Source organism: Phyllostomus hastatus, unplaced genomic scaffold (assembly GCF_019186645.2).
Source record: "Phyllostomus hastatus isolate PE091 unplaced genomic scaffold, TTU_PhHast_1.1 phas_scaffold_193, whole genome shotgun sequence".
Taxonomy (NCBI): domain Eukaryota; kingdom Metazoa; phylum Chordata; class Mammalia; order Chiroptera; family Phyllostomidae; genus Phyllostomus; species Phyllostomus hastatus.
Genome location: NW_025334015.1, coordinates 5307478 through 5328590, shown reverse-complemented (window position 1 = coordinate 5328590; position 21113 = coordinate 5307478). Strand labels below are relative to the sequence as shown.

General features: G+C 41.7%; 1 protein-coding gene across 3 annotated transcripts in view; it reads left to right on the top strand.

Moving 5' to 3' along the window:
- The window catches only part of JHY (junctional cadherin complex regulator), an 89299-nt gene extending 75433 nt beyond the window's left edge, over positions 1–13866 (top strand). For 2 of the 3 annotated variants that reach the window (XM_045860358.1, XM_045860356.1), the window contains 5 exons: positions 375–660; positions 2473–2483; positions 10902–10980; positions 11717–11845; positions 13669–13866. In XM_045860358.1, coding sequence (XP_045716314.1) covers positions 375–660; positions 2473–2483; positions 10902–10980; positions 11717–11845; positions 13669–13866 — 703 coding nt within the window. Of the gene's footprint in view, positions 1–374; positions 661–2472; positions 2484–6564; positions 6574–10901; positions 10981–11716; positions 11846–13668 lie in introns of all 3 variants that reach the window. The other variant, XM_045860357.1, reaches the window with a different exon arrangement.
- The last annotated feature ends 7247 nt before the right edge of the window (positions 13867–21113 follow it).

The following is a 21113-nucleotide window of genomic DNA, read 5'->3' as shown; positions in this document are numbered from 1 at the left end:
AACAACTAGAACAGGAACAGAAACACAGAAATGGAGGGCACATGGAGGGCTAGCAGCAGGGCGGTGGGAGGAGAAGAGAGGGAGAAAAGGTATAGAGAATAAGTAGCATAGAATGTAGGTTGAAAATAGATAGGGGGAGGGCAAGAATAGTACGGGAAATGTAGAAGCTAAAGAACTCATAAGTATGACACATGGACATGAACTAAAGTGGGGGAATGTGGGTGGGAGAGGGGGTACAGGGTGGAGGGGAGAGAAGGGGGGAAATGGGACAACTGTAATAGCATAATCAATAAAATACATTAAAAAAAAGACTTTTCTGGTATGTGCCTATCCAAATTTTATTAACAGAATTATGTTTTTTTTTTTTCATTAAGGAAGTTCCATTCTTCCTCAAACAGCCGACCTGCGAGCGTGTCTCCAGACTCGCGGCTTGCCCAGGTCATGGAGCAGCATGAGCACGCCTTGCTGCAGCTGACTGAGGTGCAGCCGCACGAAGTGACCTTGGCCAGTGTCACCTTCCCACCTATATTGTCAAGAATAGAAAGTGAATCCCAACTCAACTCAGAGAAAAGCCAAAGACACCAAATGAAAATTAGTCGTAGCAATTCTGAAGGCTATCTGTTTCAACTGGAAAAAGGGAAAAAGCATAGAAAAAGGAGCGTTAAGGTAATAAAAGCCTTTTACCAAGTAATCTTTTAGTTTTGATAATATAGATGGACCTTGATTTTCATTCCCATCATTAGAGCCCTGCAATCAGGATGGTCACTACTGAGCTGCTGCCACATCATCAGGGTGGTCCACGTCCTGAGGAAGTCCTTTACTGAGCCCTTGCTACTGCCTGGAATTTTCCTCCTCTTTTCTTGAAAGTGGTTTCTATCAGGGATGCCTGGGCCCACTTCCTTTGTGCTTCATGTCAGGGAAGGGTCTACATTTGCAGAGGCAACAGTCCCCCTTTGGCACAAGCTTAAATGTCACATGTCCAGAAAAGCTCCCCCCACCCTCCTCAGCCCCAGTCCACGCTGAGTCTCCAGGTATCGTCTCAGAGCCAAGAATAAGAGGAAGTTGGGCTGGGGCAATGAAAGCTCCAGCTGCTGAGTATTTCCCTCCCACCCACATGGCCTCCTACCCGAGAATGCCTCCTGGCCCTAATCTCACAGCTCCTGCAGGCAAGTACACAGGGCAGCCAAGGACTGGGCTCTCTTCTGAAATGCTTGCCAATCTTAACCGAGTTCTTTGTTCCCAGTAAGATTCACTGTGACTTACACCTTTGTGCACTTAAACCTTTCTGATCAGGGCTACATTGTTAAATAAGGGACATTACAGGGAAGGGTGGCAAAGGGAAAAGTTTCCAGGGAGAAACAAAGGGGCACTGAAGGAGCCTTTGTATTTCTCTGCCCTTACGGGTAGTAAAATCCCCTCTGGGAAGATCCCTTGCTTCTAGTGTCACATAGTCAGGAAAAGGCTGGAAACAGCACTCCGTGTCACAGGGCAACATGGGCAGAGCTGGCTGGAAGCAGCAGGCCTGTGGTGTGTTGGGTCCCTGGGGAGAGACCCTGAAACAGAGATGTGCATGCAGGGGGTGGGGATTGCCAGCTGCTTCCCATGGGTGAGGACAGAGGCCTACAGGGCTGTAGAGGGAGTGGGCGCACTGTGTTGTTGCAGGTGCCACATGTGCCTCAGTCAAAGCTACACGGGTTCTGAAGTTGGGACGGCCCCTGAAGGCGAGGGACCCAGATTTCCTGACCCTACACGGGCCAGCCCTTGGCTACAGATGCCCCTGGGGAAGGGCTCTACCTTTGGGCACAGCAGCTCCCATTTGGCCGAGTGCCGTTCTTAGGGAGAAACTCAGCTGTGACCCATGGCAGACAACAGACTCAGCAACCTGGGGGCGTGGGGCTCGTCCAGAGGGGCCTGCACTACACACAGTTTTAGGAAATCCCCCCCCTCTTACTTCAGTTTGACACATACTTGTTGAACTCTGGCTAGAGATTGTGTTGGGATGTGAAGAGAAGGAGCCATGACCGTCCCCAGCAGAAGTTTACAGGTGATGTGGAACCAGGGAGACACATGTGTGAACGGCCTCAGTATAATGGTGCAATTCAGAGAGGGAGCGGAGGGAGCAAACAGAGCAGTGGTGAGTGTGGAGAAGGACACAGCCCTGCCTGGGGGTTGAGCAGAGGTTCAGGACATGACTGTGAGCTGCGTCGGAGAGGACGATGCACAGGTTACAAAAGCAGAAAGACTGCTCAGCAGGTGGAAGCTGGGGACAGCATGGGCACCCGGGAACAGGCAGCGCTCCAGCGCTGCTGTCCCTGCAGTGGGGCCCAGAGTGCTGAGGGGTGTTCAGAGGTGGGCAGGGGTTTTGGCAGACCTTGTTTCTCATGTGAAGACGGGTACTTTATTCTGTGGGTCTGGGGAGGGACACATGAGAGCATTGACTATGGTGAGGTTGGTGCGTGGGCAGACACCAAGCATTCCAGAAAGTTAGGGGATCACAGAGTCAGTGGGCCCTTGCGTGGGACCCCCAAAGGAAGAGAGAAAAGGGCGGCTTTGAAGGGAAGGGGAAGCTGGCCTGGAAGAGAGGTGGGTGCTATTGAAGAGAAAAGGAGGGCAGGCCTGGGCTGAGATGTGACTGCTGCCGGAGGCCTCTGCTCTGCTGGGGTCCCACTCCTGCCTGGCTGGGAGCTGCAACTGGTGGCATGGAGCCAGTGTCCCCTGTCTCACGGTAAACACGCAGAGATATGTTTCTGGGATCACAAGTCACTTTTTCCCACAGAAACATCATTGCCTGGTACGTTCTGAGGCACCATTAGTACTGTTTCCAAGCACTTTACAAGTGAAGCAGGTTTCATGGGCAGGGCAGGGCAGGGCAGCCAGGCACCTGGGGTCCCGGTTTAGGCTGAGGCAACCCCACGAGCATCACAGTCAAGTCACTCACATGGATGGCTGCATTTCCCAGCGTGTGTGAAACTTGTTTACACCACACTGCCATCTATTAAGTGTGCAGTAACATGTCTAACAAAACAATGTGAATACCTTAGTTTAAAATGCTTTGTTGCTAACAAATTCTAACCATCAAAAAAGGAAAAAAGAGAATGCAAGCTTTAACGTCAACACATGGTGAGCAGGGTCAGTGGAAGTGGTGGCTCAGCCATTCCCGAGGCCTCGTCTCTGCCCCGTCACTGCAGGGCTCCGTGACTTGGGCAGATCATTAATCCACCTGCACCCCTTCTTTCCTCATAGGCACAATCAGAATTGTCCTTCCTTTTTGCAGATTTGGTATGCTAAGGATATTAAATAATGTATTAAAGCCTTAGCTAGCAAAGAACAGACATCAGCTAAATTTTAGTTTCCCTTCCTCCTTCTCTTAATAATTTGAATTTAAGTTTTACTGAGGAAAGGTAGAGGGGCGTACCCTAGAGACAGTGTGTATCACTGGAAATCTCAGAGCATGGGAGGGCAGGCAGGAGAAAGAAAAGAGCTTCTAGTTACTGCTTCCTAACCCCTCCTTCCACCATGGAATCCCCTCTTCCTGCCTTCTTTCAGAAATGTTACGATCTCCACACATATCCACTTTCTCCACCCAACACCTTCAGCCCACTTTGGACAAGCACACAGAAGCAGGCTTTGTCCTTTAAGCTGTTCCAGAAGCTGAAGTGATTTAGAACCAAGCTATTTGTATAGGACAGCGGGTAGCCGGGGCACCAGACAGAAGGAATCACTATCCAGGTCATGCCCATTTGCTAGTCAGCAAATCTTGTGGTTTCCAAGGTAATCAACTTGAATCCCATTAACAATCTGAGGATTTGTCAAGATAATAGGTCCAATCACCCCCTCCTCTCCTCGAAGTTCTGTTGTGACTAATTTGAAAATACTAAGCATTGCCCATGCCTTTAAATCCAGGCGTCAGGCAGTAAGAGATTAACACAATGCAAGAGATGACATCCAAAAATCTCTGTCACAACCCAGCACAAAATAACTGCTGACAGAGTTCTCCGACAGCTGACTGTGTGGAGCTGAGCCACAGCGATTAACTCTCATGTTTGCTCTCACAGACAACCTGGGTGTTACTGCCTGACTGCCTCTCAGAAGAGGTTTACTTGGATTAAATTTAGCAACCACAGAGCAGATTTCCTTTGCTCGCTGTCCCTCAGTATTTGGGCATTGTTTGTCCTCTTTTGGAGTAACTTTCTCACATTTGCTCCCCTGAGGAATGTTTGGAAGAAAGCCCTGGAGTGCCCCACGGCGGGCACAGGGTGTCCGCGCTAAAACAGCCCTCATGGACAGCCGGTGTCATTTCCAGCTCCAACTCACTTTGCCCCAAGCTTACAATAAGAATCACTCTTCCGGCTTGAGAAGAAGTGTCATTAGTTCCTTCCAAGAATCTTCCATGAGGAAAGCCGTATGCCATCATCTGCTAAGGAGATCGGTGGTGAACACCAGTTCAGAGGGGCAGGTTTGGCCTTAGCAGCAGCCACCCAGAGCCAGGGAACCCTCTGTGTGTGTGTGTGTGTGTGTGTGTGTGTGTGTGTGTGTGCGCGTGCGTGTGTGTGCGTGCGCGCACGCACATCTCCTGCAGGGACTAGCAGTAGATCCTCAGGGCTTTGCTGAGAGCTCTGTGTTTGGAGACCTAACAGGACTGTCATTGTTGAATTTTTTTTTTCTTTTGGCATCATGCTATTGTGACCTTTCAGTCTTATAACAGCCAAGGAGAAGTAAATCAAAGTAAATTCTAGGGATTATTTTACTATAAAAGCCTTTTGAAGACATGGAAAGTAGATTAGTGGTTGCCTAGGGCTGGATTTGTAGCGGAGAAGGAGAGTGATTGCTAATGGGTGTGGGGTTTGTTTTTAGGGTGATGAAAATGTTCTAAATTTGCATTGTGGTAGTGTTTGCACAATTCCCTGGATATGCTAAATAATCATTGAATTGTGCAACTTCAAATGGGTGGATTGTGGTGTGTGAAATATCTCACAAAGCTGTTAACAAGACTTCTGATGGAAAGCGATCAAATTTACAGCGCTGTGAGCCAATCAGGATTACTTGAACCAAAGTTACGTAAATCCTGGATTTTTCACTGCCAGTCACCCAGAACAAACTCTGTTAGGAGCCATCGCTCTCCTCTGAGAAATGTCTCTTTGCTAGAAGCAGTTTATCCCATAAAGGGGTGAATGTCATTTGGAGAAAGTCTTGTTGGGGCTACACTCTTTCCTCTCAATACGTTATGCTAGACCCTGGGCTCTGTCTTCTGTGACAGCCAGGATATGTTTATTCAAGGTGATAGGAAGAACCGGGACCCCAGGGGTGGCAAGCATTATTCATGCTTCACAGTGTGTCTTTTGTGAGTCAGTGCAGTGACTCAAGTTAAGCCGCTTCAGACTAAGCATGTGATTTCAGGACACTGATCATTACTTTCTCATCCGTTTTGGACAAATTGGATATATGACTTCGATACTAGTGGGGTTCTCTTCTCCTATTTTGTTTACTTTGGCAAATAGACAGCACCTTAGTCATTGCAAAACAATGGTACAGAAGGCATGTCAGAAAAAGAACAAATTTGCAGTTGCAAAAATATAAGATCTCAGTTAATTCACCTATTAAAAATTAGCAAAAGCTTTAACATGTGATGATACACAGTGTAATGCAGGTTTAGACAAAAAGAGCATTCCTGGTTTTTTGGCTTTTGAATACCATATGATTTTTAAAATGTATTTTATTTTTTAATTTTTCAGGTGTACAGCATAGTTGGTTACACACTCCCTGTGACTATTCTGTAACTACAAATCTGTGCTTCTTAATAATCCCTTCACCTCTTTTACCAATCCCCCAACCTCCTCCCCTCTGGAAATCACCAGTAGAGTCTCTGTGTCTATGAGTCTGTTTTAGTTTTTTGTTTGCTTATTTTGTTCAAAATGAGCATTCTTATACATTTTTAATGAAAGTGTTCATTAATAACCTTAAATAGGTTCATGATTTGTGTCCATAATCTCACTTCTCTTAATTTATCTCAAAGAAATCATCAGAGTGGCCCACAAACAATACTGATCCCTAGTACATCTTAAATGTTCAACATCTAGAGAAATAGCTAAATAATTCAACTACAACTAGACAATAAAATGTTATGCATAAAAATCACATTTTTGATTAGTGATGTTGAGCATCTTTTCATGTCTATGTCTTCTTTGGAGAAATATCTTTTCATGTCCCGTGCCCCTTTTTCAATTGACCATTTCTTTTTTTGTTATTGAATTGGACGAGTTTCTTACGTATTTTGGATATCGACCCCTTATTGGATATATCATTTGTGAATATATTCTTCCATTCAGTAGGCTGCTTTTTGTTTTATTGAAGGTTTCCTTCACTGTGCAGAAGCTTTTTAGTTTGATGCAATCCTGTTTATTTTTGCTTTTGTTTCCCTTGCCCAAGGGGACATATCCAAGGAGATATTACTCAGACTGATGTCAAATACTTTATTTTCTATGTTTCCTTCTAGTTTTATGGTTTCAGGCTTTACATTTAAGTCTTTAACCCATTTTAAGTTTATTTTTATATGTGGCATAATAGAGTAGTCCAGTTTCATTTTTTAAGGAGGCTGTCAATGCTCCAATGAATATTTGTACTTTATCATACATTATTTGACAGTACAAGTTAAGGTTTATTTCTGGCTCTCTATTCTGTTCCATTGATCTGTTTTTGTGCCAGTGCCATACTGTGTTGATTGTACCATACTGTGATTATTATAGCTTTGTATTATAGTTTGAGATTGGTATGTGTGTACATCCCACTTTGGTGTGTCTTTTTTTTTTTTCAAGATTGCTTTGGCTATTTTGGGGATCTTTTGTGGTTCCTTATATCCATGTTATATTCCTCCATTTATTTGCATCCTTTTCAATTTTATTCCTCAATGTCTTATAGTCTTCAGAGTATAGGTCTTTCACCTTCTTGGTTATGTTTATTCCTAGGTATTTTATTCTTTTTGATGCGGTTGTGAATGTTACTATTTTTTATTTCTCCTTCTGATTGTTCATTATTAGTGTATAGGAATATGACAAATTTCTATATATTAATTTCATATCCTGCTACTTTGCTGAATTTTTTAATTCTCTTAATTTTTTGGTGGACTCTTTAGGATGTTCTATATGTAGTATCATGTTATCTGCAAATAGTGACATATGAAAAAATGCTCAACATCACTAATCATCAGGGAAATGCATATAAAAACCATAGTGAGACACTATCTCACATCAGTCAGAATGGCTATTATCAAAATGTCAACAAATAACATACACTGACAAGGATGTGAAGAAAAGGGACCCCTTGTATACTGCTGGTGGAATACAAATTGGTGTAGCTCCTGACTACAAGATTGCCAGACTGTCACATGGTGACAGAAGCTCCAACTCTAGGAATCACACCCACATTCCCATATTTGAGACTCCTCAAAAAACTACAAATAGATATATCATATAACCCCACAATTTCACTTCTGGATATTTATCTGAAGAAAACAAAAACATTCACTCAAAAAGATATGTGTATCTTATGTTCACTGCAGCATTATTTAGCACAATCAAAATATGAAAGCAACCTAGGTGACCACTGATAAATAAATGGATAAAGAAGATGTGGCATACACACACATGTGTATTATACAATGGAATACTACATAGCAATAAAAAATGAAACCCTGCTATTTGCAACAACATGGATGGCTCTAAAGAGTATTATTCTAAGTGAAAAAAGTCAGAGAAAGGCAAATGCACTATGGTTTTACTTACATGTGGAATCTCAAAACATAGAAACAAACAAACAAAAAAACAAAACCAGACTTGTAGAAACAAAGACCAAAGGAATCATGATCAGAAGAAAGGGGGGAAGGGATAGGTGAAAATCGGAAGGGGAATATAGTGAAAATATTGTGATGAATTCACATGGTGACAGATAATTACCAGAATTAGTGGGGTGATCACACTGTAAGGTATAAAGATGTTCAATCACTGAAACTAATACAACCAATATAAGACTGTATACCAACTATACTTAAATTTTTAAAAATTTTTTGTAGACAACATTTTCAAAAATATTTAGTGATAGGAAAATACAGTGTAATGCTAAATTGTTTAGTGAAAAAATAACACTGGCCCTGGGGTATCCTGAGTGCTATAGGCCAAGGTCAGTCCCAACCTATGTTTTGCCAAGGGTCACCTTTCCTGAGCTATAAAGCAACCTGAGAAGGCTGTTACTTGTGCTGGCCTTGGAGATTCCCAGGTGAACCCAAGCTGTGAAACTAATTTGGCTGCTGCTGGTGCCTGGCCTGGAGCTCACTGAGGACAGCTGTTACTTATTTGATAGAATTTAGGAAGTTATGATATAAGAGCCAAGACCAGCCATTCACATGGAAAAGCAGCTTGGGTGGGCCTGTAAATTTGGTATGGTGGAGTCTCTGAGACAATCCAAATTGGGTCAAACAAGTGTTAGCCAGGTTGATGGAGTCTCAAATATGTCACAAGCCTGCTTGCTATGTGGCTCTATGGGGGGAGGGGTCAGAAAAGGGACAATGGCCTCTGCTTGCTCTGATGCCAGACACTTCAGCCTCTCCCAGTATGTCACTGGTGCCCTTCAAACTGCCATCCTGGCATTAGAGCTCAGAGGGAGTGAGTCTGAGTAGGTGAGCCCATGTGTGGGTTCTTTAAGAGGAACTGCATGTGGATCCTGCAGTTTCTTCCACCAACTCAATCTCTGCTGGTTTTTGCAGCCAGACATTGTGGTGACTTATCTTCCTGGCATTGTAACTGTGGGCTGAGGGGCCTGGTATGGGGCTGGGACTCCTCGCTCCCGAGATGTCCTTCTGGAATTTTTATCCACCACAGAGAGTCCAGCCTGTTCCACATCTGCACCCCTCCTACCAGTCTCGGTGGATATGGTTTCTTTAATTCTGTAGTTGGCAGAATTCCATTCAACTTGATTTCTGATGGTCCTGAGTGATGTTGTTCTGTATTTTAGTTGTAATTTTGATGTAGATGTGTGAAGAGGTGAGCCATGTTTACCTATACCACCATCTTGAACAGAAGCCGCTAATGATTTTAGTTCAAAGGCTTCTTTAGGAAAGGATTTTCTCTCACCTTTTAGAATTAGATGCACTGAGTTTTGACTATAAATGTTTAACATTCTAATTAGCAAATTCTATTTACAGAATTTGTAATCCTTGCACTGTAGAAGTGCTGCCAATGTGATACATGATTTGGGCCCTTTGAAGCACAGAGATGTACCACAGAAAATTTCTATAACTATAGAAATTTTGCCTTCAGCTACAAGTCACAGAATTTTTATTTTCAACTACTTCAAAAGTATGGGTTCTTTTTCTTAAAATTAATCTCCAAGAAAGTTGTTGCTGGCATGATGGTTCTACAACTCAAAACATCAGAACCAGTCTTTGAGTGATTCTTTTTTCCTCCTCGCCTACAAGATTGCCTTTGAAGCTCCAACTCCAGGAACCACTTCCACATTCCAGCCAAGGTCAAGGGAAAGCGGTGGGGTGGGGGGGGGGGGCAGGCTGCACCATTCCAAATAAAAGTTTCCTAAGATGCATCCTCTCTCCAACCAGAAAAACCAGAAAACTTTCCCTCATTCCTCATGGGCCAGAGTTCAGTGCTGGAGGCCTGGGGAAAAGAGTGTTTGGGTCCAAGCCTCCACAGTGGGAAGTGATAGTGGAGACTCTAATGGGCATGACCGCTAGGTGGTCAGTCAGCAGGCCACTGAGAGTACAAGGTGTTGACATGAGTTCACTGTTAAGGTCTGGGAATTATATATAGTAGCTGTATCTAATGTGATGAAAATATTTTTTAAGTCTCTGGACTGTCTGCCAAATTCTGTCTAAGGAAAAGATACATTAAATACATTGTAATCTTAGGACTCAATCATTAATTGACAGAAGCTTCCAAAATGTACCCTGTTGTTCCCTGGAGTCAGTGCAGCAGCGCCCCCTCCCTAGCAGGGCTCCTCCTCCTCCCTCCCATTCTTCCCACCGACTGACCGAGATGTGCACCAGGATAGTTACTGTCACCCAAACCCTCTCTCTGGCATTGTCCTTCCTACCCTTCCTGAGGAAGGAAACCAGATAAACTCACAGACTCAAAGGAAAAAGGGTTTGCTTTCCCCACAAGGGCATCTGCTGCAAGTACAAGTCAGTGTCAATGCCAAAAGCAGCAGTTTGAAAAATGTCTTCATCTGTCCTATAGTCAGGAGAGCATTAGAATTTTTCCTGCCTATTATTGGGCTCAATATCACAATCAGTTAATTAAATTGCCTCACATTACTTTGCGCCTTTCAAGACAAAAATACTAATCAGTTACATAAAATTATTTGGACCTTTTAAAATATCCAAATCACACTGAATATGACTTTCTCAACAGGTCCTGCCTAGACTCTTAACTCTGAAATATTCACTTTGTTTTGAATATTATAATATCACTAGACAGGGTGCTCTTATTTGAAGTAATGTGCTGGCCTGGTTCATTCAGATTGCCTCTTCTGGGGCCATGATTTGATGCAGTGAACTGAATGAGACTAGACACACTAGTAGCAGCAGCAGTGAGGTCGTAATGTACATGTTACATTGAAATGTTAACAAAACAGCACTTGGCTCACTTGAAATTGTTTATTCATAATATTCACAATTTCAAATTCTTTAATTGCAGAAGTGGAAAAGTCAAAACATGTTAGCTAGTCAGCTACAAAATACCAAAGAAACTATTGCCAGTGAGCACCATTAAAATGGATGAGTTGGCAGGAAGTGCACCGTTCTCCACTGCCCTCCCTCCCTTCCTCAGGCAGCACAGTGACACCTGTGGGGGGCATTTGAGTCCTTAAGACAAACTGTCTCCATGACTGTGTTTTCAGAGTTCCAAGCTGAAAGGTTACCAGAAAAGAGACGTGAAGCTGGGAGGCCTTGGACCTGACCTTGAGTCCATCAGAGACAAAGTGAGTGGGGTGTGCACCCAGTGTTTTCAGGCATGGATTGGCCCATCTTTTAGCAAAGATGTATAAGATGCCCCCAGAACCAAGTTCTAATTCAAATGTCTCTGAATGGAGACACTTCTGAAATATCACTGGTAACAGTTAGAGACCCAGGCATTCTTTGACTGAAAAATGAAATTACTTAGCCAGTATTGTGTTGCACACCCACTTTCAGTGTCGAAGGCCCGCGCACGGGGGAGTGGGGCCTGCACACATGAAAGGAGAGGGTGGGCTGTGGGCTCATAGGTCTTTCCCAGCAGAGTCATCGTGGTAATTTTGAGCAGCAGCTACAGAGAGGACACTCAGGGTAAGGGTTTCCTGACCCACGAAAAATGCATCCACTTTATTCTCTGTCCTCGAGGGAAAGCAGATCTCCGTTTAATGTGTTTTAACTGCAGTTGCACTCAAGGCATAGAAAGAGAGTCTAGTTCAAAGTTAGACGCAGAAATGAAAATAAATTGGGTAAATGCAACAAAGAAGAGGCTGGATGTGATTTAGCCGATGTTAAGGGAACACTGGGTGGGCTGCTGTGCAGATGTTCTGCCTCAGAGAGACTGCTTCCCAGAGAAACATCGCTTAACTGCTTCCCTGCTGTCTCCCCGGTGCTGCTGCCAGTGGGCCTGGCTCGCTGCAGGCAGTGCCGCTTTAAATAGAGAGCCCAGTGATCCAGCAGGACCAGTAACTGTGCTTCTCTGAACAGATGCAGAAATTAATACACCAAAAGGAATATGCAAAACAGGTTAAGGAGTACAACATGAAGGCACTATCCATTCTGTCAAAACCACACACAACAAAAACAGAAAATAAATCGGTCCTCTCTCGGCAGAAGGTAAGAAATTCTCACAAATGCAGTTACCTTCTCAATTAGAATTAAAAAGAAACCTTTATTACCTCACGAGGTCATGAATTCCTTCCCAGTTTGTGAACACACGGGTGTTTTAACTACCATTCATCACTGACAGACACGGATGTAAAAACGGCACACATACCTACGACGCCGTGACAGGGTCAGCCTTTGACTTCTCCTGAAGTTTATTATTATCTTTATTCATCCACAGGTTTTCTTCTAAGTGTAGTAGTCCCAGTTTGTCACACATAACAATCAAATAGGTGACTTGCTAGTGAATTGGGATTGATAGTTTCCCCTATTGATTTCATTTTCTACCACTGAGTGAGTAAGGCTTGAAAGGAAGTTAGTGCTTTCGTGCTGTTTATGTGGCTATGTCAAACAAAAGTCTTTGTTGTTCCTCTCAAACTTATTCTCCCATGTTTTTCCTAAGGGGTCATCATATACAGCTTCCTCTGTCCAAGAAAAATGATTTCATAGACACAGAATGCTCTCTCTCAGTCAGAGTCATCCAACTACAAGTCTTGACATGCAGGAAGTATGTTCTGTGGAGACACGGAGCTTTGCAGAGCAGGTCTCTGTCTCCGTCCCAATGAGGACGACAAAGGACCCTTGGTGCCTTTAGGAATTTGTACTTTATGTTCTCATTCACAGACCATCTTATTTACTTATTTATTTATTTACTTACTTACTTCTGTGAAATAGGGAGGGAAAGAAGGAGAAAAACATCAATGTGTGGTTGCGTCTCACATGCCCCCGAATAGGGACCTACCCTGCAACCCAGGCATGTGCCGTGACCAGGAATCAAACTGGCGACCTTTTGGTTCGCAGGCCAATGCTCAAACCACAGAGCCACACCAGCCAGGGCCAGACCAGCATATTTTTTATTTATTGCCTTTTGTCTTCAGACCTTGAAAACCTCAATCCACTTGAGTTTTTATGGTGCCACTTTTTTTTTTCCTCCAATTCATTATTTTTTCATGAAGAGATTCAAGGCAACAAATCTGTAATTAGAAATTCATACAAAGTCACCTACACAAAACTGAGAAGGCTGGAGTTTTTCTGTTTTGAGGGTATTTTTTTCCCTGTAGGACCTACCATCCACTCCTATTTTAGCCATCAAGAGACTCTTTTCAAAATATAAAACTGATATAAAAGCAGATTTAGAAATCTTATTTAGTCATTTTATTTTTATTGTAATGCCTTTCAAAATCGACATCAGTCAGAAAAAAAGAATACTGCCTTTTCCAGTATCCAAGTCTATATAGGTATACTAAAAAAAGAAGAAAGAATCATTTATAATTTCTAAGAAAGACTTATTAGATTTCTAAGTGCCTGAGAACAAGAGAAGTTGGTGTAATAATGGAGGTGCAGTTTTATATCAGCTACACTGATGTCTTTGGCCTAAAGTGATAACAAGTCCTCTTTGGATAGAAAGGCCTGTTAATGTTGCCTTATGATAAATTTGGTTTTAATAAGATCAAACACAAGAAAATTCTACTTTCAAACACTCAATTAAAATTCTGTTTTATAAAGAAAACATTGAAAGCTACAACTGTATGTCCCCTTTTCAACCCTTTTTCACAGCAAATCCTTATGTGGCGAATTTATTTTGTTTAAACCTGTAAGTTATACCACATTATTTGCATTTTCTGTTTGGTTTCCATTTCCATCCATGTCTTTGTACACTATTGTATCAGTAGTCTTCGCTTATATTATCAATAAGCATTTCCTAAGTCTAGACTGCATTTAAGGAATCCAGGGCTCACTTCCTATTTCAAATACAATTTTCTTTATGTCTTCAGGCTTTGGAATATGCTAAGACCATCCCAAAACCCAAACCTTCAAATCTGACTGACCACATGTCAAAGGATAAGAAAGATGTAGCCTATGCAGGAAAAGAAGACACTTTGCCTGAAATTTCCCTGCTGGAAATACTGCAGAGCAGACACGAAAGGGAGAAAAAAGCTGTGGCTGCTTTCAAAGTCCTTCAAATTGTCTAGGCCCATGTGCAGGGGACCAAAAACGCCCTGAGAATGGACACGCAGTGAAGAAAATCCAACTAGCCTCTCTGCATTGAGAGTGGCGAGCTGTTATCAAAATCAAACTGTAGTCCCTCTTTGCTTTGAGTGTGATTTAAAATATGGAGCCCTGTTACATTACGGTGCCATATTTTACCTTCTAGGAAGAAAAATTTAAATTATTTATTTTCAAATCAGTTAGAGTTTGGGGCTAGGGAGTAAGAGCTAGGGAATAAAGCCTTTTGGTTTTATATTGGATCTTTTGATTTCTTAAACAATGTCTACCCTTCCTTAGCATAATGAAAACTTGGAAATTATCCAGAAATAAGATTATCAACTTGTGTTTCTCCCTTTTACATTCCTGACAATAAAAATGTATAAATACTTCAGTTTCTGCTAAAACAAACTCAAATTGGACTAATCACCAGCATATTTTGAGATACTATTTCCAAAATATTTCTAAAGTCTTTAAATTTAGCAAAGATTTTTCCTATAAAATTAGAAGAAATGAAGATACATCTGGAGGCGCCTACTCTGGCAGGACAAATCTGAGTGTTCCAACAAAGCATCAAGACGCTAAAGAGAAACCCTCCGAGGCCAGGAGCACCGACTCAGGCAGCTCAGAGAGCCACACTTCGTCAGGGCGACCTGTTCCAGACTTCGAGTTGAGATGGCAGCACAGGTAAACACAGTCCTTGCCTCGTCCCATGGCCACATCAGAATTACAACTAAGCCACAGAGAAAGTGTCCTTCAGAACCATTTGAAATCTGGCTGAATGTAAGCCCTAAAACTAGAATTTAAAGAAGCAGCCACATTGAGACTGGTAGGAGGTGTGGAGACACTCACACATAGTGGATAAAATCGGACGGATATCTTGGCTGTGGAGATGACCCCTGAGGAGCCAGGCCTCCTAGCCTAGGCTTTCAGCGCCAGGAAGAAAGTCCCCATAACTTATGACTGTAAAAATCAGCCGATTGTGGCTTAGTGAGAAGGAGAGCTTCTGGGGTCCCAGATGATCCTCTTAAAGGGCCTGTGCCTGGATTTACTCGGACTCACTCCCTTTGAGCTCCAGCACTGGGGCAGCAGCTCGAAAGGCACCAGGGACACACAGGGAAGAACTGATTTTCTGGTGTCAGGGTGAGAATTGGGGAGACAGCTTTTTCCCTGACAAAAGTGTGGGTAGGTGGGCACCACATCTGAGTATCAATCTGGCTTGCACTGTTTGCCCCACTGGGGTGATTCCCTGAGACTCCTGCCTCACCTGACTTTCTAGCCCATCAAGCTGTTTCCAGTGGCTTTTTCATACAACTAGCCTCTCTTGCCTTATGCTTCAGACTTTCCAAAACAAACAAACAAACAAACACAGCTCTCAAGAAAGCAACATCTGGCCTCAGTATGCCCCAAACGTCTTGCTAAGTGGCCCCAGGCCCAGCACTAACAGCAGCAAGATTTGGTTTGTGGCTTGACCTCACCTGGGCATCTTCAAGCCCAGTGCAAGTAGCAGCCATCTGCAGATCACCTGGTAGCTCATGCTGGTGGCCCCAGGCAGGGCACAGGCAATGGCTGACCTTATATCTCCCAGGAGGCCCCAGAGCCAGTGCAGTCAATGGATGGCTTCAGACCTTGCTGGATCTCAACCTTACCACCTCCACAAGCGACACACTCAAGGGCCAGACTCAGTGAGCACTTGAGCCCCACTGAAGCAAGTCCTACACTGTAGGGTCCACTCCTGCACAGCAGCTCCTTCATATAGTCGCAGCTGGTCCTCACAGCCGATCAGCCTGGGTCAGTCCCTCCCAGTAACACCAACAGCAATCAAGACTCAACTACAACAGGACAGAGTATACAGCCCAAACAGGGGTGCACCCGGAGCACCCAGCTAGGGTGACTATAGAGGCTGTGCCACTGCACCCACAGGACACCTACTGCATAAGTTGCACCAGAAAATCCAGGAGATACAGCAGCTGTACCTAACACACAGAAACAGATACAGGGAAGTGGGCAAAATGCAGAGATGAGGAAACAGGTCCCAGATGAAATAACAGGAGAAATCTCCAGAAAAAGAACTAAATGAAATGGAGGCAAGTAAACTACCAGATACAGAGTTCAAAACAATGGTTATTAGGATGCTCAAGGAATTTAGTGAGAACTTCAGGGAAATTAGTGAAAACTTCAACAACATGAAAAAGGGCATAGAAACCATAAAAAGAACCAGTCAGAAATGAAGGATACATTAATTGAAATTAAGAATAGTTTATAGGGTATCAATAGTAAAGTAGATGAAGCCGAGAATCAAAGAAAACACCCAATCAGAACAGACTACATGTATAAAATATATACTTATATATACATATTTATACATTAATATGTATATATGAATACATTATATAGTCATATTAATATATAATAACTTTTCATTATATATGTGTGTGTGTGTGTGTACTCCAAAAGAGCCTCTAGGACAACTTTAATCATATCAACAGTTGTATCATTGGGGTTCTGGAAGGGGAAAAGAAGAGAATGAGCAAAAAATTGAAAACTCATGTGAAAAAATAGTAACAGAAAACTTCCCTAACCTGGTGAAGGAAATAGATACACAAGTCCAGAAAACACAGAGAGTCCCAAACAAAATGAGTCCAAAGAGGTCCACACCGAGACACATCATAATTTAAATGCAAAAACTTAAAGACAAAGAGAGAATCTTAAAAGCAGCAAGAGAAAAGCAGTTACCTACATGGGAGCTCCCATAAACTGTCAGCTGACTTCTCAACAGAAACTGTGCAGGCCCCAAGGGATTGTCAAGAAATATTTAAAGTGATGAAAAGTAAGAACCAAGAGTAACTGAGATTACTCTACACAACAAGGATATCATTTAGAATAAAGGGTTAGGTAAAGAGCTTCTCAGACAAGAAAAAACTGAAGGAGTTCATCATCACTAAACCAGTACACATGAAATGTTAAAAGGTCTTCTTTAACAAGGAGAAAAAAGATAAAAAATATGAACAATAAAATGGCAATGAATACATATCTATCAACAATTAATCTAAAAAGCAAAATAAACAAACAAGCAGAGCAGAAACAGACTAAAAGATACAGAGAATGTTTTGTCAGTTGCCAGATGGAAGGGGTTTCGGGGGATGGGTGAAAAAGGTGAAGGGACTGAGAAGTACAAATTTGTTGAAATTGGTTACAAAATAGTCATGGGGATGTAAAGTACAACATAAGGGATACAGTCAATGATATTACAATAACTATACAGTGTCAAATGGGTATGAGATTTGTCAAGGTGATCACTTAGTAAATCATTTAATGTCTAATCCCTGGGGAGTACACCTGAAACCAATATAATATTGTATATCAACTATAGTTGAAAAATTAAAAATAATTTTAAAAAAGTTACTCCAAGTATATAAATTTGTTGGGCATCTTGCCATCACAAATATCTTAAAATATTATCAAATATGTACTTTTACACAAAGAAATAATATTAGGTAACACAAAATCATTCCATAGTTTACTATGGATGTCAGTATTAATAATTATTTCTACTTTTTACAATATTTTGAAGTTGAATGAACATTATAAAATTCCCAGGTCTCAAAATGAACCTAGATGATTTCATGTTTTACTTGCCTGTGTTAGATGGGCATCACATCGTTAGATGCCATATCCAGAAATGGACAGTTTTAATAATGATTGAAGACAGATCTGTTTTTCTACAGAGGCGGCATAAGGACTAACTTTGGAGATCTACTTCTATGTGGTATGCATTTTACATAAGCCATGATGAGGCATAAAAGCTGCCCATACTTAATTTTCTCTTAAAACTGGAAGCAATTAGAATCACAAGTCTGGGAAGATAACAAATACCTTATGATAAAGAGTAAACTGACAAATTATGTTTCTGTGGTGTTTGGAAAATCATATCATACATGAGGGGCAAGTTTAGAAAAATCACAGCTTGGACGGCTCCTAAAATATATTTGTAAAAGAAGAGGAAGCATCAGCATATATGGTCAAGACTTTTCTAAGAAACATGACATGAAATGATTTTTAATGGCTTCAAATTTAAACTTACTCTGGAAGATAAAATAGTGCTCAGAGACACTTCCATGTTTTTATATTAAAGGGACAGTGTAAATCTTTATAAATATTTCACTTCCACTAGAATATCTTAAAATAATTAAGAGCTTGGAATAGGCTTCTCTTGTTCAACCACCAGTTCTTCAGGAGAGGAAACACCAATTGGAAGGAGGCAGTCCTGCTGAGCAGCCAGGTCTGAATCCGGCCTTTCCACACCTAGGACAGCCCTGCTGGGTATTTCTGTATGGGGAGAAGTAGTTCTTGTTTTACTGGGTGGGCAGGAGCATGTAGTTGATACGGATTTCAGTTTTAGACTTGAACTTCCATAATGCAGTTCCATATTCTGAAATATGCATTCCTGTGTACCTTATCAAACTTTTAACATGTACAACCCAGCAACTTCATTACTACACTGATAAAGCTGTAGGAGATGTGTATAAAGCAACTCAGAGGTTAACCAATAAAGGGGATGCTATTTCTTCTCTTTCCAGAACATTTAAAAATCACCCCACAACCATTTCTCTGTTAGCCTAAGCATTGTAACTCCTTCAGGTATTTTCACACATACTATCAAGAATACACAGTCAGTTAACGCTGGTTAAAAAATTCAGTCAATTGTCATACAACATTTCACAGGGTCTTTCTTCCCAAGGCAAGTCTCTGTCATTGGGCCTATAGGACTATAGGACATCAAAATTCTCTGTATGGAAATATTTAGAGTGACAAACAGCACCTAAAATGACTTTGGCTAAAGAAATAGGACCTATTTGTTGAACACTTGGGTTTCAAATGAAAAACTGGATCACAACAGGCCTTCCTCTGGCCCCAAGGGACCTCGCAAGACCCAGCAGACTATCACTAAGCTACTATGACACCAAGACAGGGAAGAGACTGCAAAAACAGTGAGTGACAAACGATGTTTTGCTGTTCCTTTAAAGTAAATTGTACTAATGACAATATTAACCTTATATAGACTCATATGGATCAGTGATTTTTTATAGTTGTTCATTTCAAATATTTAAGAAGTAAAAAGAATCTGCCTACAAGAAAACAAGGGACTTTAAGTGTGTGTGCTACAATGACAGAGGGCCTGCATTTCACCAGGTGTTATATGTGCCACTGAAAGACACAGTGCCTAATCTGCCTGAGCGCTAGAACGGGGGTAAATAAGGGACCTTTAAACCACACATTATCTCTTATTACAGCCTCCTTTTTTATGGTGTTGTTTCATCTTGAGGTTCCAACGAGACATCCTCTTGGAGCGTTTTTACAAGTAGCTGAGTTTAATGACAGCTGTCTTCATGGTATTGTTTTGTACAGAAAGGAGTCTCTTGGGAGTTATCTAGAAACTCAAGACAAGACAAGGTTGAGGAACAAATAGAAGGTAAGCCTAGCTAAGGCCTCAATGCCTAATGGCTCTAATTGGGGCCTTATTATTGGTTAATGAATCATTGTCAAAACATCACAGCAAGCATGAGCACTCACAGTCTAGTCTACAGTGAGAAAATAACTCTTCCTCCCAACGGTTATTATCTGGGAGTTGTTCAAAAACACACCGAGTAATTATGACAACACTAGACCTAATTGAGAACTTTGAGTTGATAGCAAACGGGCTACAATAGCAGACTAGATAAATTCAAGAGGGGTTCTTTTTAATTACTTACTGAAAAATAGCAGAAAATGAATTAAATTGTGAGGATAGTCTGCAGATATCAGGGCAAGTTTAGCTAATTCTCTCCAAGATGTGCTTCAAAACATGTATTATTATATTAGAAGTAGCATTTGAAAATATAAAGTTCTTAAGGAAAAATCAAAGTTGCTATCCTAAGTATACCTTTTTTTAAAGATTCCTTTTACCTGTTAGAGTAAGAATCTTGAATGCTCTGTATCCCATCCAGCTCTTACCCATTCATGGCATTGCAGACTTCTCCCTAATGCTAAATGTGTTATCATAACTTCTATTCCTAATGGGTAAGAAGAGAGACAAAAAGATACAGGAGCACTGTATTTACCTCTTCAGTTGTTTTCCCAGTGAGGAAAAGATTTAAAGCAGTAGCACATACAGTAAAGAGATCAGTGGTTGCTAGGGGTTCAGTGGGAGGGCGGGTGGGACGAACAGTTGGAACAAAGGAGTTATTTAGGGCAGGGAAGCTATTCTGTATCATTGGATGTACACCATTGTACACAATACATTTCTCAAAACCTATAGAATCTGCCACACAAGAAAATGAACCCGAATGTGAACTGTAGGATTTGGCAATAGTTAATGATACTGTTTGTCAGTCGTTACAGATGTACCACACTAATGTGAGCTAATGATGTGGGAAGCTGGTAGGTGGTAAGAGATCACATGGAAATTTTATGTACTGCCCACTTAACTTTTCTATAAACCAAAATCCATTTGATAAATAAATAAATAAACAGTAGCACAAAGTGAAATTCTTTAAATGTTGTTGATTTTGTTTATCCATAGGGTGTCCTTCCCCCTCTATCCCTGATTATAAGTTGTCTATATTGTCAGATAAAACTTACATACTGTCAAGGGAAAATAAAGAAGAAACATGTATCCTAGTAAAATTTCATTTAGACATTTATTCCACTTTTGTAAATATGTTGGAGTAGGCTCACAGAGGAGCTAAAACCCTGAGACTCGGCACTGTCCCCTCACCCCGTTGCCTCCAGACTGAGTACAGGATTTGTCTCTTCTCTCCACGTAACCTCACTAAGCGAGTAACACAGCTTCCACACAAAGGTACTGAGAAAACGACGTTTCCTCAGCAAACATTTGGTCAATGAAAAGCAAAAAGTTTTAGATGGTGGATTTTTCATTCATTTTAAAATTTTATTCCCTTGTCTTGAAGATTCCTCTTCTTCATGGTTACTTGATTTGGACTTAGTGAAATAAGTGGAAAGTTGGGGTTTCCCTAAAATGAAAAAATCACATCACAAGATGCAAAGTGAACAGACTTTTCAGCTCTCTCCACCTCTCAAATATAGGGGCTCTTTGGGTATTATGAAGAGAGGAAGCAAGAATTTGGCGGGCAGGGTTTATCTCCCTTGCTGCCTCTCCACTGCCCTTTCATTTCCCCTTGCCATGTAAGTAATTAATTTTCAATAAGCTGCATAAATGGTCTTCTGCTATTAA